General features: G+C 45.7%; 2 protein-coding genes across 4 annotated transcripts in view; both read left to right on the top strand.

Annotated features, from left to right (window-relative positions):
- The first annotated feature begins 4,915 nt into the window (after positions 1 to 4,915).
- On the top strand, positions 4,916 to 9,636 carry ATP5B (ATP synthase, H+ transporting, mitochondrial F1 complex, beta polypeptide). The gene is made up of 8 exons (XM_015557413.1): positions 4,916 to 5,082; positions 5,559 to 5,741; positions 5,983 to 6,157; positions 6,877 to 6,998; positions 7,244 to 7,428; positions 8,013 to 8,171; positions 8,276 to 8,398; positions 9,286 to 9,636. The coding sequence occupies exons 1-8, from the start codon at positions 4,956 to 4,958 to the stop codon at positions 9,634 to 9,636; spliced, it is 1,425 nt and encodes a 474-aa protein (XP_015412899.1). The 5' UTR covers positions 4,916 to 4,955.
- A 2,785-nt stretch (positions 9,637 to 12,421) lies between these two features.
- The window catches only part of BAZ2A (bromodomain adjacent to zinc finger domain 2A), a 35,448-nt gene continuing 34,212 nt past the window's right edge, over positions 12,422 to 13,657 (top strand). For 2 of the 3 annotated variants that reach the window (XM_006777884.2, XM_006777885.2), the window contains exon 1: positions 12,423 to 12,618. In XM_006777884.2, the coding sequence (XP_006777947.1) occupies positions 12,615 to 12,618 (4 nt within the window). In that variant the 5' untranslated portion in view covers positions 12,423 to 12,614. Of the gene's footprint in view, positions 12,619 to 13,657 lie in introns of all 3 variants that reach the window. The other variant, XM_015557446.1, reaches the window with a different exon arrangement.

Here is a 13,657-nt window from a genome sequence, read left to right as displayed (position 1 = left end):
ATAAAATATATTTTTTAAAAAAGTCAATATTAAGAAAAAAATTGTAAATGGAAGATTATAAGAGAGGGTTTCGAGTGCCAGCAAAAGTGCCTGGCGTGCCATGTTTGGCACGCGTGCCAGGGGTTGCCCACCTCTGATATAGGGTGTCCCACAAAATATTTACACATTTTGAATAATGATTAATTCCAATGGGTTAAATCTTAAAAGAAACAACAATTGAGCTATCAGCTCTAAAGGGTATATGCATATGCGGGGGACAACCTATATATCTACTTCAGTAGCATTTAAGCATTTAGCTTTGCAATATGATACAAAGATTTAATAGCTCAAATGTCAAAGAAAAAGTTTACTTGATAATCTGCTAAGAGAACAGATAAATGTGTGATAACTTTTCAAAAAGTGGTGTTTTAGCCCTGACCAGTTTGGCTCAGTGGATGGAGCGTCGGCCTGCGGACTCAGGGGGGTCCCGGGTTCGATTCCGGTCGGGGGCATGTGCCTTGGTTGCGGGCGCGTCCCCGGTGGGGAGTGTGCAGGAGGCGGCTAATCGATGTTTCTCTCTCATCGATGTTTCTAACTCTCTATTTCTCTCCCTTCCTCTCTGTAAAAAATCAATAAAATATATTTTTTAAAAAAGTGGTGTTTTAGCCCTGGCAGGTATTGCTCAATTGGGCGTCATTCCATGTTCCGAGGAGATAGCCCATGGATGTTCTGCTCTCATCCCATCAATGTTTCTCCCTCTTCCTTCCTTTCTTTTTTTCTTTTTTTTTTAAAATATATTTTATTGATTTTTTACAGAAAGGAAGGGAGAGAGATAGAGAGTCAGAAACATCGATGAGAGAGAAACATCGACCAGCTGCCTCCTGCACATCTCCCACTGGGGATGTGCCCGCCACCCAGGTACATGCCCTTGACCGGAATCGAACCCGGGACCCTTCAGTCCGCAGGCCGACGCTCTATCCACTGAGCCAAACCGGTTTTGGCCCTCTTCCTTCCTTTCTAAAAATATTTTTGCCCAGCCCATGTGTCTCGGAGTAGAGTGTCGACCCAGGAACCAAGAGGTCACATGGTTCAATTCCTGGTTAGGGCACATGCCTGGTTTCAGGCTTAGTCCCCAGTAGAGGGTATGCAGAATACAGCCAATTGATGATGTTTCTCTTTCATCAATGTTTCTATCTCCCTCTCTCTTGCTCTCTAAAGTGATGATTTTAAAGTGATGAGTTTCAGTTACCTGGGAATTTATGTGAAAATCTTTACTTTGACACCTGGATTAAGTGAAGTGTCAGTTTAACTGTTTAATGGTTAATAAAATTTTGACTGAGACCAAAGGATCTTACCACTAAGTCAATAATAACTAAAAATACTAGCTGACACAAATATCACTGTATGCCAGGCATTGTTCTAAATCAAGCATGTCAAACTCGAGGCCTGTGGGCCACATGTGGCCCACAATGAATATTTTTGCGGCCCAGTCAATATAACAGTATGTAAGAAACGTTCAATAAAAATTTTGTAACTTAATTTTTACAATATCCTGTTATACATAATTATTAACAAACTACAACATTCGCTAATGACCAATTATTATAATCATGTTGCATTCATTTCCTTTATGCATAGGCACACCATTTTTCTCCACTAATACTAGCAGCGAATATTTCAGCAGCCGATTGACACATCACTAGTCTTGGACTGACTTGTTTGGTGTGCGCAACAGGAAGTGTTTTGCTTTTGGAGAACAAGAAAAATAGGTTTATTTGCGTTACACTTATTAATTTGTGCAGTTATTCAGTGTCTGGTAAGTTAATGTTCAAGAAAAAATTAATTTTTATTAAAATGTTCTATTTTATGTTAATGATCACTCATTTATTTCAGCCCTTTGTATTGAGCGTATCTCTATCGAAATAAACCTACTTTTCTATGAAAATTGAAGCTTTTGTTTTTTTTTGTGGACCACATAAACTTAAACCTTGTTTATTTGGCCCATGTTAGCCTTTGAGTTTGACATGCTTGTTCTAAATGCTTCTTTCATGTATTAATCTAGTTATTTCTCAAAACAACCCTATGAGATTATTCCCATTTTATTATCTCTTTTATAGATGAGGAAAGTGATGTACAGAGATCTTATGTTACTGAGAGTACATTTATTAAAGCTAGGGACAGTGAAACAAGGAAGGGCTTAGGATAGGAAAAGCAATAGGAGAGAGCCCAGGTGGAGCTGCTTTGGCTCACTGGAAAGTCAGAGACAAGGGGAACTTGGGGACAGGTTCAGGGGGTTAGCCTAGGACAGTAGTTGGCAAACTGTGACTCCTTGAGTGTGGCTCTTCCACAAAATACCACATGCGGGCGCGCACGTACAGTGTGATTGAAACATCGCGGCCATACTCAAGGAACCAAAGAGCCGCATGTGGCTCGCGGCTGTAGTTTGCCGACCGCTGGCCTAGGATGAGCTGCAGTAGCCCATTGCTCTGCTGGTTGCAAGTCTCCTGAGGACCCTTAGAATTTAGGAGATGCTCTCTTGAAAGGGAAGAAAGGGTAGGTGTGCTCCCTGGAGGGAAAGTGCCTGAACAGAGATTTTAAATAACTTGCCCAATGACATGGCTACAGTGGCAGTGCTCTTAAGGAATATCCTATCCTATCTATAGAAACTTTATCTCTATTAGTTGAGGGAAGCAAGTGAAATATATAGGTTTTTTTGTTTATTTTAACATACTTTTATTGATTTAAGAGAGGAAGGGAGAGGGAGAGAAACACTAATGATGAGAGAGAATCATTGATTGGCTGCCTCCTCCACGCCCCACACTGGGGATCAAGCCTGAAACCTGGGCACATGCCTTGACCAGGAATCCAACCGTGACCGACCTCTTGGTTCATAGGTCGATACTCAACCATTGAGCCACATCACCTGGGATATAGGTCCTTTTTAAAAACAAACACATGTTTTTATTCATTTTTAGAAAGAAAGGGAAAGGGAGAAACATCTATGTCAGTGGTTCTCAACCTTCCTAATGCCGCGACCCTTTAATACAGTTCCTTATGTTGTGGTGACCCCCCCAACCATAAAATTATTTTCGTTGCTACTTCATAACTGTAATTTTGCTACTGTTATTATGAATCGTAATGTAAATATCTGATATGCAGGATGTCTTTTCATTGTTACAAATTGAACATAATTAAAGCATAGAGATTAATCACAAAAACAATATGTAATTATATATGTGTTTTCTGATGGTCTTAGGTCACGTGACCCCTGTGAAAGGGTCATTCGAACCCCAAACGGGTCGAGACCCACAGGTTGAGAACCGCTGATCTATGTGAAAGAGAAACATCAATTGGCTGCTTCCTGCAACGCCCCCTCCTTACCCCCATAAGAGCACAGATAATTAATTTTATATCTGGTGTTAATTGATGCAGTTCATTGAAATTATCTTTGATACACTTCACCATGGAATGAATTCCTGGTTGCCAAATTGAGTAGGTCCTTTTCAGCTCTTATTTTATATGATTATGTGATTGATATTATTAACCACCTTTCTCAATATTCTTTCCTTGATTTTTAACATCAATGTCCTTGGTCCTCTTATTCCTCTGCTGCTTCTTTTTGTGTTCATTTTTCTTTGCTTGCTCCATACAGGTTGTTGTTTTCCTTGGGTTCTATCCCTCTTACTAGGCACGATTACCATAAGCACCTCAAATTTAACATTCTCTTCCAGTTTTCTCCTTTAAATCCTTCAATAGTATCCCTACACTGCCAAAGAGAAAACTTTTTCACTATATGCAGAAAAATGAGAACTAATGTGGGCTGGTGGGAGAAAGTTTGGGGAAGATAGCTCCATGCCAAACTACTCCATATGGTCATGTTTGTTCTAACAGATTGAGAGTCTCTCCCATCCTGCCCCCAAAAAGCTCTGAATAAAATCAATACTTCAGAAAAGACTGCCCTGTTTATTTTATGATTTTCCATACTCAAGGAACACTTTCACACATCTACCTCTACCTAGCCTCCACTCTCATCCAAAGCCGAGACCTGGCTCCTGTTTCTCTTTTTATACTCCTCTCTTTGCTACTCTTTCTTTTTCCCTTCCTCACCTGTATTTCCACAAAAGGAACATGCTATTTTATGCAAAGGTGTGCTTGTAATATCCCTCCTTTTTATTTACCCAAGGAATTTCTGTTTCCCAACTATCAGCCTCCTCCACTCTGAGGCAATTCCCCACATCTCTAGGCGACCCAAATTTATCCCCTCCTTTTTCGTGCACCCACTTAACCAGGACTCATCACACTTCACTGCATTGTTTGCTCCTCTTTCTTAAAAGGGACCTCCTAGGTCTTATTTATATCTCTTTAATGCCTAGCACATTAAAGACTGCTGACATTAACTGATTTCATTGTACAGCTTTATATTTGTCGGGATTGCTGACCTGCTGAGCTGTCTGTAAGCTTCCAACCTCACTACTGCAAGAGGAAAGTCGTGTTTTGACTCTCAGAAAAGGCCATGACTTCGCCAAGGTCACCATCAGCGGTGCTGAACTAAGACACCACTTCCCGAACCCCCGCCCCCGACACTGTCATCCAGCTCAAGGTCCTATCTGAGGAGAGAGCCCAAGGGCAGCCCTACCGCCCACGTGCTTCCCGACAGGAACTCGGCCCCCTTCCTAAACGTAGTTCCGCCAAGTACTGCCTCTAACTGACGTCCCTGTCGTCCAATTAAGCTTTGAGGCTCTGAGGGTTGCACCTAGCCTGACCATGTCCAGTAAAAAAAAGGAATTCAGATTAGCACCAATTTTGACCAATGATTGAGAAAATGAGAGATTATTAACCTATAGGAGCAGCGCTGCTGATGATGAGCAGCAAACTCACCCAATGGGCGTGCCTACTGCAGAGTAGGCCTCGCCCCCATTGCCGAGATGTTGGCGGCCGCTACTGCTGCTGTGTTCAGTCTCCACCCGGACTCCGCCATGTTGGGTCTTGTGGGTCGTGTGGCCGCAGCCTCGGCCTCCGGGGCCTTGCGGGGACTCAGCCCCTCAGCGCCGTTACCCCAAGCCCAGCTCTTACTGCGGGCCGCCCCGGCAGTGCTCCAGCCTGGTAAGTGCCTTTTTGTAGTAGCTGGGTTTGTTTCTGCAGCCCCATGACCTTGAGCCAGGGCGATTGTCGCTCGGGCCTAGGGTATCCGGTGCTTGAAGAACGCCATGGCCGCTCCCTGCCCTCTAACGGATGGAGAACAAGAACGGTTCATCCAGGGGCGCTTTCTTCCATCGAATTCCGTCTAATTTCGGAAAAGGGAGGCGCAGTGTGACGGAAAAGTGCGGGCAGGTGCAATGACCTTCCCGTGGAATGGGGACACCGAACTCACGAATGATGGGGTTTTGTGTATGAAGATGGAGAATTGTGCAGGCGCTTTTGGGTTCCTGCACGGCCCTCCCTCCGGACACGCCTTCCCTGCAAGCGGAAGGAGGTCGGGCTTGGGCTGAATTCTCCAGACCTTGTGGGTTGAGTCCGGGCCCCCAGTGACCTTTTAACTGCCCCGACCCCAGCTCCTGCCAATCTTTCTTGTCTGTTAGCCAGAGACTATGCCGCCCAGACGTCCCCGGCGCCTAAGCCAGGCGCCGCCACCGGGCGGATCGTGGCCGTCATCGGTGCGGTGGTGGACGTCCAGTTCGACGAGGGACTGCCGCCCATCCTGAACGCCCTGGAAGTGCAAGGCCGGGAGACCAGGCTGGTGTTGGAGGTGGCCCAGCACCTGGGTAAGTAGAATTGTCAGGGATAGTAGAGTTTAGCTCACATAGGCCCCGATCCCGGCTGTTTTCCTTCCATGATGATTTTATCAAAATGACTTTCGTTCTTCTGAGTTTGCTGAAGCCACCTTTCGGTACTGAGAAGGAGTCTTGGTTGACTTATGTCTTCCATGCCACCTACACTATGTTAAATACCATGAAGCCATGTTGGTTGTATGTACCACCCTGCAGCAATGCCTTTATCTGACAGGTGAGAGCACTGTAAGGACCATTGCCATGGATGGTACAGAAGGCTTGGTTAGAGGCCAGAAAGTCCTGGATTCTGGTGCACCCATCAGAATTCCCGTTGGTCCTGAGACCTTGGGCCGAATTATGAATGTCATTGGAGAACCTATTGATGAGAGAGGCCCCATCAAAACCAAACAGTAAGTATCCTCTCGCTGCATCTATACACAGAGGAACTGCTTTTTCTTGCAGTGTTATACATTAGGTGACGCTTCTTAGTATGGCAGAATTTTTCTGTGGAGAATACTTAAAAGGCTGTCATATTCGATTATTAAAGCTACACAATGGAATTTCTTTTGAAGAAAATTAAGGATGCAGAAATTCTGATGGTAGAAAAAAACACCTGCTTAGGACCCAAGTTGATTATTTAAGTGAGTTTTAATGCCGATGGCTTATGTTGTGAGATTTCCAGAACTTGCATGTTTCGTGTGTGGAGAAGTGCTGTTAGGTTAGGACTCAGTAAAGGAAAATCTTTTTTTGATTTCAGAGAGAGGAAAGGAGGGACGGGGTGGGGGGGGGGAGAGAGAGAAAACATTAATGATGAGAGAGAATCATCGAAGGGCTGCCTCCTGCATGCCCCACCAGAGCGAGCCTGCAACCTGGGCATGTGCCCTGACTGGGAATCGAACTGTGACTTCCTAGTTCATAGGTCGATGCTCAACCACTGAGCCACGCTGGCCAGGCAAAGGAAAATCTTTATGACAGTTAAAGTTGGCAGGTGAAGGGATTATTGTTTCCCAAGATAATGAAATTCCCCTTGGTAAGAGGAGATGAGACTAAGTAAAGGGTTACACTTGAGAATTGAGAGGAACCTTTCAACAAGATGAATAGACACTGGTCTTCTCTTCTGCCTTTGTAGATTTGCTGCTATTCATGCTGAGGCTCCTGAGTTCGTTGAGATGAGTGTTGAGCAGGAAATTTTGGTTACTGGTATCAAGGTTGTGGATCTCCTGGCTCCCTATGCCAAGGGTGGCAAAATTGGTATGTTAGTGGTGGGTGCATATTTTCCAAACAGTGTGGGGAGAAAAAAATCCTACCATGTTATGAGTGGGTACTGAGGATCTGCCCCTTGCTGATGAATAGCTTCTGACTTTCGTTCTTCTGAGTTTGCTGAAGCCAGATGCCATTTCTGAGAGGGAAAAAGATGGAAAGAACTTTTTTTTTTTAATTTGCATTCTTTAGGAATATAGAACTCTTAACTGTTCTTTTTTCTCAACCTCTCCCAGGGCTCTTTGGTGGTGCAGGAGTTGGCAAGACTGTACTGATCATGGAGTTAATCAACAACGTTGCCAAAGCCCATGGTGGTTATTCTGTGTTTGCTGGTGTTGGTGAGAGAACACGAGAGGGCAATGACTTATACCATGAAATGATTGAGTCTGGTGTTATCAACTTAAAAGATGCTACCTCCAAGGTGAGCACCGAACTCATTAATGCTCACATAGTAGGTGTGCTAGGAAATTACTGCATTGCTAGCAGAAGCCCTGGTTTGTTTTCATTTTAGTGTCCCAAGACCTACAAAGGAAATTCCTGTCAGTGTTTTCCCCCCAATTTGTAATACACTGCTGGTGCACATTTGATTACTTTTCCAGACTTTTTATGGTAGATAGACCCATCATTTGAAAGCTAATTTTGGGGAGAGTTTATTTCCTTCCTACTACCTCAGTAATTTTCAGACTTACCTCAGTGATACAAGAAATTATCTTTTATGTTTTGAACTGCAACTCTAAAAGGAAACAAAACTTGTGAATAAATACATTAACACCTTCTGAGAAGGGAGCTTTTTTGTAGTTTAACTGATTTGGGGACCTTGGGATATATGGCTTCCATACTCCTCTGTCGGATTTTCTTTTTGCTAGGGGAGAGTGCTAACAATCCCCCACGACCGCTAATTATGCAGTCGAGTTTCCTACATTTGGATAAGTCTGCCTCTGGAGCCTGCGTCAATGATCCCTGGGCTCCACATTCAAGTTTTCTGATGGTGTATGATTATTGCAGGTCGCACTGGTGTACGGTCAAATGAATGAACCACCTGGTGCTCGTGCCCGGGTCGCTCTGACTGGACTGACTGTGGCTGAATACTTCAGAGACCAAGAAGGCCAAGATGTACTGCTGTTTATCGATAACATCTTCCGCTTCACCCAGGCTGGCTCAGAGGTAAGAGAGCTAGTTCATTTAACCTTTCTATGGGATGATGCAAATGAGGCTGAAGATACAGATACCTAAGACCTTTCGTTCTTAGTTCTTTTTTTTTTTTTTAGGTGTCTGCTTTATTGGGCAGAATCCCTTCTGCTGTAGGCTACCAGCCTACCCTGGCTACTGATATGGGTACCATGCAGGAAAGAATCACCACTACCAAGAAGGGATCTATCACTTCTGTACAGGTAAGAACAATTAAGTAAATGAAGGTTTAATTTGTATAAAGGCATGTACTGAGAAGCATCAAACTTAGTTACTTACATCTCAAGAGGCCTTTAACTGGGTTCATGTGCTCCCTGAAATTAAGGGTAAAATTCTGTATGTTCATGTTAAAAATGCTAAAAGGTTAAACATTCATCTAAAATAGTTGAATAAATGTAGATCACAAAGTAGTGGTTTCCAGCCTGAGGGAGAGTCAAACTACATGGAAACTGAGCAGTAAATGTGTTGCATTAATGTACTACAAATTTTTAAATGTTTATATATGGTGTTTATAGTAAAATTATAAAACTGTGTCTAAGTTGTGTGGTAACTTTCATGATTCATTTTTCTAGTGAACTGTGGTTCAAGGTTTTTTTGTTTTAATTCAGAAAGTGGGTATGACTATAATAGAGTTAAAATGTAGATGAAAAACAGAAGGAATGGCCCAGCCGGTGTGCTCAGTAGTTGGACATCGACCCATGAACCATGTGGTCGCTGGTTTGATTCCCGGTCAGGGCACATGCCTGGGTTGCAGGCTCCATCCACAGTATGGGGTGTGCAGGAGGCAGTCAATCGATCTCTCTCCCATTGATGTGTCTATATCTCAGTCCCTCTCCCTTCCTCTCTCTCAGAAATCAATACAAACATTTTTTTAAAGGAATGACAATATAAATTCTTTCATTACAGCTTACAGGGACCAGATAATCTGTAAACTCAGCCGCTATTAGGGTGGTAAGAAGGTTCTTTTGAGGTGGACTCTTGATTGCTAAGATGGAGTGAGAATGAGGACAGGTTAGGAAAGGGGATGGCTTAAGTAGAATTAATTAGCTTTGGCTTCTGTTGTTCCTCATGGCTTTTTGACTCACTTTAGGCTATCTATGTGCCTGCCGATGACTTGACTGACCCTGCCCCTGCCACTACCTTTGCCCATTTGGATGCTACCACAGTGTTGTCCCGTGCTATTGCTGAACTGGGCATCTACCCAGCTGTGGATCCTCTAGATTCCACCTCTCGCATCATGGATCCCAACATTGTTGGCAACGAGCATTATGATGTTGCCCGTGGGGTGCAAAAGATCCTACAGGTGAGTATTATTGCAGGTGAGATTAGTGTCCATAAAATCATACAGAGGGAATTAAGGGACTGTATTAGGATCAGGTCTTCCCTGGTGACTTCTATGCTTTGCTTTAGAGCAAGGAAAAATGAGACAGACAGTTTCTAGTGCATGTTAATGGGGTCTCTACAAATCCCTCCAGGATATCATTGCCATTCTGGGTATGGATGAACTTTCTGAGGAAGACAAGTTGACTGTGTCCCGTGCACGGAAAATACAGCGTTTCTTGTCTCAGCCATTCCAGGTTGCTGAGGTCTTTACAGGTCATATGGGGAAGTTGGTACCCCTGAAGGAGACCATCAAAGGATTCCAACAGATTTTGGCAGGTGAGATTTCAAGTATAAACCTGCACATAAGTGGCAGAGAAACTGAAATCTCTTGAATGCTTGCTGTGTAATGTTAAGATTGCAGCAGCCATCAGACAATGTATAAATATATCGCGCCTAATTACATAATTTTAAAAAATGAAACAAGCTATTTCCCATTAATTTTCTTTGGAAATACTGTATTCTGAGAGTGAGACATGTATTATTTATCAGCCAACACTGAGTGCATTCAGTGTTAGCTACTCTTCTAAGTGAATTACAAGATCCTATGAGGAAGGCATTATCTTGTTTTACAAATTAGGGGACTTATAACACAGGAAGGTTTAACATAACCAGTCCCAATATTGCAGCCAACGTATAGAGCAAGAATTTGAACCCAGAATATGTGTCTCCAGATCATTTGTTCTTAATCCATACTGTATCATGTCCTGTAAGTTCGATTTGTGAGGGAAGCTTGCTGAGAAAAGATTTCTAGATGAATTCATCACATTCTGACTGGTAGCCTCAAGTGGGGATGTAAAGTTGATATCTCTCCACTTCTCACCAGGAAGTTGGTACCCCTGAAGGAGACCATCAAAGGATTCCAACAGATCCCTACAGGTGAATATGACCATCTCCCAGAACAGGCCTTCTATATGGTGGGGCCCATTGAAGAAGCTGTGGCAAAAGCTGCTAAACTGGCCGAAGAGCATTCTTGAGGGGATCCCAGCACTCTTCCTCCAAGCTGTCTCTCCTTGACCCCAATCCCAAAAGTTCAGTTTTCTCTGTTAAGGCACGTGAGAGCCTTGATTGAAGACATTGTGTTCTGTCTGAAGAGTAAGGTTTCCAATAAAATGTACATCTCTCCGAATCTGTTTTTCTTGGTCCTAACAACACAGCCAACACTGAAGTTAATTCTGTTTTGTTTTTTTAAGTTGAGCAGCTTTTTTTTAAATTGATTTTTTAGAGAGAGGAAGGGAGAGGATAGAGAGTTAGAAACACTGATGAGAGAGAGACATGGATCAGCTGCCTCCTGCACACCCCCTACTGGGGATGTGCCCACAACCAAGGTACATACCCTTGACCGGAATCGAGCAGGCTGATGCTCTATCCACTGAGCCAGACTGGTTAGGGCAACACTGATGTTTTTAACAGTAATTTTAGAGTTGCCACACAAAACCTCACAAAGTAGGCCATATGTTTAAAATGGGCGCCCCCCCCCCCCAAAAAAAACCCAACCAGTCTTGGATTGATGGACAACTGTGGGTCTTGTTAGAAGTGCACATTGGGAAAGGGGGTTGGGTTTAGAAACTGCTGTTTTTAAAAAAAGGCAAGGGTTAATCAATGTATGCATTTAATTTTTAGGAAATGGTGGTGCATGTTCTGAAGGGTTAATACTGATCTGTGTAAAAATTGACTCAAAAGGATTTTCTCTACTATACCTAGACCATTTTTTTCCAGAAAGTGTTCTGCTTCCTGATTTATATTTTGGGCAAGCTTTGACTTGTATGTGATTGAGGCAATGCAGGGTATAAAATGCCATGAGGCCTATCCGTAGCTCCGCAAAGACAGACCCCTTACTAAAGTTGAGGAAAGTGTGTTACAGGAGAAGAGCAGTTTCCAGGGTTCCCGGGCTTGGACTTCTGAGCTGTAATGGAATTAGATAATTTCCCACTAAAAGGTTCAGGGTTAGAAGAACTCAAGTACAGGCATTTTAGTTTGAAACAGGTGCCTATTACAGTGCAAGGTCGGATTTGGTGCCCCTGAAGTTTTCTGGCCTGGACCCATCTACTTCCCTCTGGTGGCAGGACTGGAGACTGCAAGAACTGATCTCACCATTTTGAAACTTGAAGGCCATTTGCTGAGATGTGGTTCTTAGCTAATGACTGTTTACAAACGCGAGCTTTAGTCCTGAGGAGGAGGCTACATCTATAAGCTCCACCCCTGAGGCTTTCAAGTTGGCCAGAGAAGGGTGGGGACAAACTTCCCAATTCAGAGGCCCTTGGGGGCTGAAGGTTGGGGAGGGGCTTTGGGAGAGGCGCCAGGGGTGGGGTAGGGTCCTCCAAGTTTACTCCCATCTGTCTTATGACGTCCTTGGCACCACTCTCTTGTGTGTCATGTTTTGGACGGAAGGTGGAGCCCCTGAGCCACCTGTGCCCAGTAGTTTGTTTCCAGAAAAACCTGGATTTGGGGAAATGCCGAGTTCCGGAGGTGGGGACACTAGGTCCTTGCTCTGGAGTGGGTAAGGAGCTGATTCAGAAGGCCCAAGGGACTGGGTAAGCCCTTTCTGTTTTGCTTTCCCATGTTACCCAGATGCAGACCTGGGAACTGTGATTCTAAAGGTCATTTGTATCCCTCTATCCCCGCCCCTCGGACGTCCACGTTTCTCAGCATTCATCGAGAACCTTCTCCCTCTTACTAGATGCAACTGTTTCCTCCCCCCTCTGCCACTCTCTTTTCCTACCAAGGCCCTGGAGAGTCAACACAGATCTAACCTCCCTCCATATTTCTCCTGGTTCTGCCCTGTCCTCGCCGCCTCCTCCCTCTCCACCCAGAGAAAGCCCCGCCCTTCCCTCCTCCCTCTCCACCCCAGTCTGTCACACAGGGACATCACCCTACAGCAGTTCAGGCTGTGGTTTGCAGGAAGCATACATTGGCTTTTCGATTCGTGCTAGTTCCCGGCTCAGTTTGGGAGGATCGCCAGCCTTCACGTGAAGGGGGAGTCAAGGACGGCGAGGAGCTGGGTGGTCCCAGCCCCGGAGCCCGGCCTGCCCGCCTGACATGGGTAAGTTTGAGGGCCAGCCCCCCCGGAAAGGCCCGAGGGATGCCTGCCTCCCTCCCTGGCTGACTCAGCAGGGGTGGGGCCTAACCTTTGCTCTTTTAGGGGGTGAAGGAGGAGAAAAGGGACTATAGGGGCACAGGGCTCAGCCGGTGGGGCTGCCGACCACAGGCTCGTGAGCATTGGCAAGCTCCAGGTTCAAGGAAGAGCCTGAGACTACCTAAGGTCGCGGCTCTCCCTACCTCCCCCCCACCCTTGCTCCTTCCCATTTAAGCTGTTGAGATTCAAGTTATATTTTACAGTACTCACTGCTGGCCTCCCCCCGCCCCCCGCAAAAGTAAAGCCCACTTTTGGTAGCGTTGGAGCGTTTTTAAGGTGTTTTTCCTCCCCCGATTTTCTCCCAGGCCTTTTAAGTCTCTGTTTTCTCTCCTCCCCCACCTTGACCCATCACCAGGTGGGGGCTGCACTGAGCAGCTGTTTCCTGTTGCCCCAGAGGTTGCTGCAAGGGTGGCGCGGTGGTTGGGGGAAAACTGAACCTGAATATCGCCGATTCCCACGGTCCCACAGTAGCCTCCCCAGGCGGCTGTTGGCGGCTCCCCAGGCTCCGGCCACGGGGAACACTGAGTAAGAGGCACGACTGTGGTGGAAGGACCGAGGAGGTCTTCGCCCTCGTGGCTTCCAGACTCCGGGCAGTGCCGAGGGAAGGAGACTGTCAGGCCTTTCTGCAGCCATAGAGATGGGGCCTCGGGGAGCCGGAACACGGGGAACCTGTTCACGGAGCAGGGCCTCTGCGCTACCCGCAGCCGGATCGGCCTGGAGCCCCCTCTCCGGCATCTCCCTTTCCTTCTCGGAGTCGTGACTCTCGCTGCCTCCCCGCCCTGCCTGGTGAGAAGCTCTCTGCCGGGGCCCCGGGAGCGCAGGCGGAGCCCTCCCGGGTCCTCCTGCGAGGACCCACCGCCATTCCCCACGTCACCGCAGAAGTTTCTCTCTTCCTGGGATCTGTTCTCTTCCTCCCTCTGGGATCCTTCCTGGTTCTGTCCCCTGG

This window comes from Myotis davidii, unplaced genomic scaffold (genome assembly GCF_000327345.1).
Source record: "Myotis davidii unplaced genomic scaffold, ASM32734v1 scaffold509, whole genome shotgun sequence".
NCBI classification, from domain to species: Eukaryota; Metazoa; Chordata; class Mammalia; order Chiroptera; family Vespertilionidae; genus Myotis; species Myotis davidii.
Note: the sequence above shows the minus strand (reverse complement) of the source record. Positions and strands in the feature narration are given on the sequence as shown.

What these genes read in the sequence shown, in the direction of transcription:
- ATP5B (XM_015557413.1), top strand. Translation starts at nt 4,956, where the DNA reads ATGTTGGGTCTTGTGGGTCGTGTGGCCGCAGCCTCGGCCTCCGGGGCC. An exon ending in TGCCAAGGGTGGCAAAATTG is followed by an intron (nt 6,999 to 7,243) that starts GTATGTTAGTGG and finishes AACCTCTCCCAG; the next exon opens with GGCTCTTTGGTGGTGCAGGA. An exon ending in GATCTATCACTTCTGTACAG is followed by an intron (nt 8,399 to 9,285) that starts GTAAGAACAATT and finishes GACTCACTTTAG; the next exon opens with GCTATCTATGTGCCTGCCGA.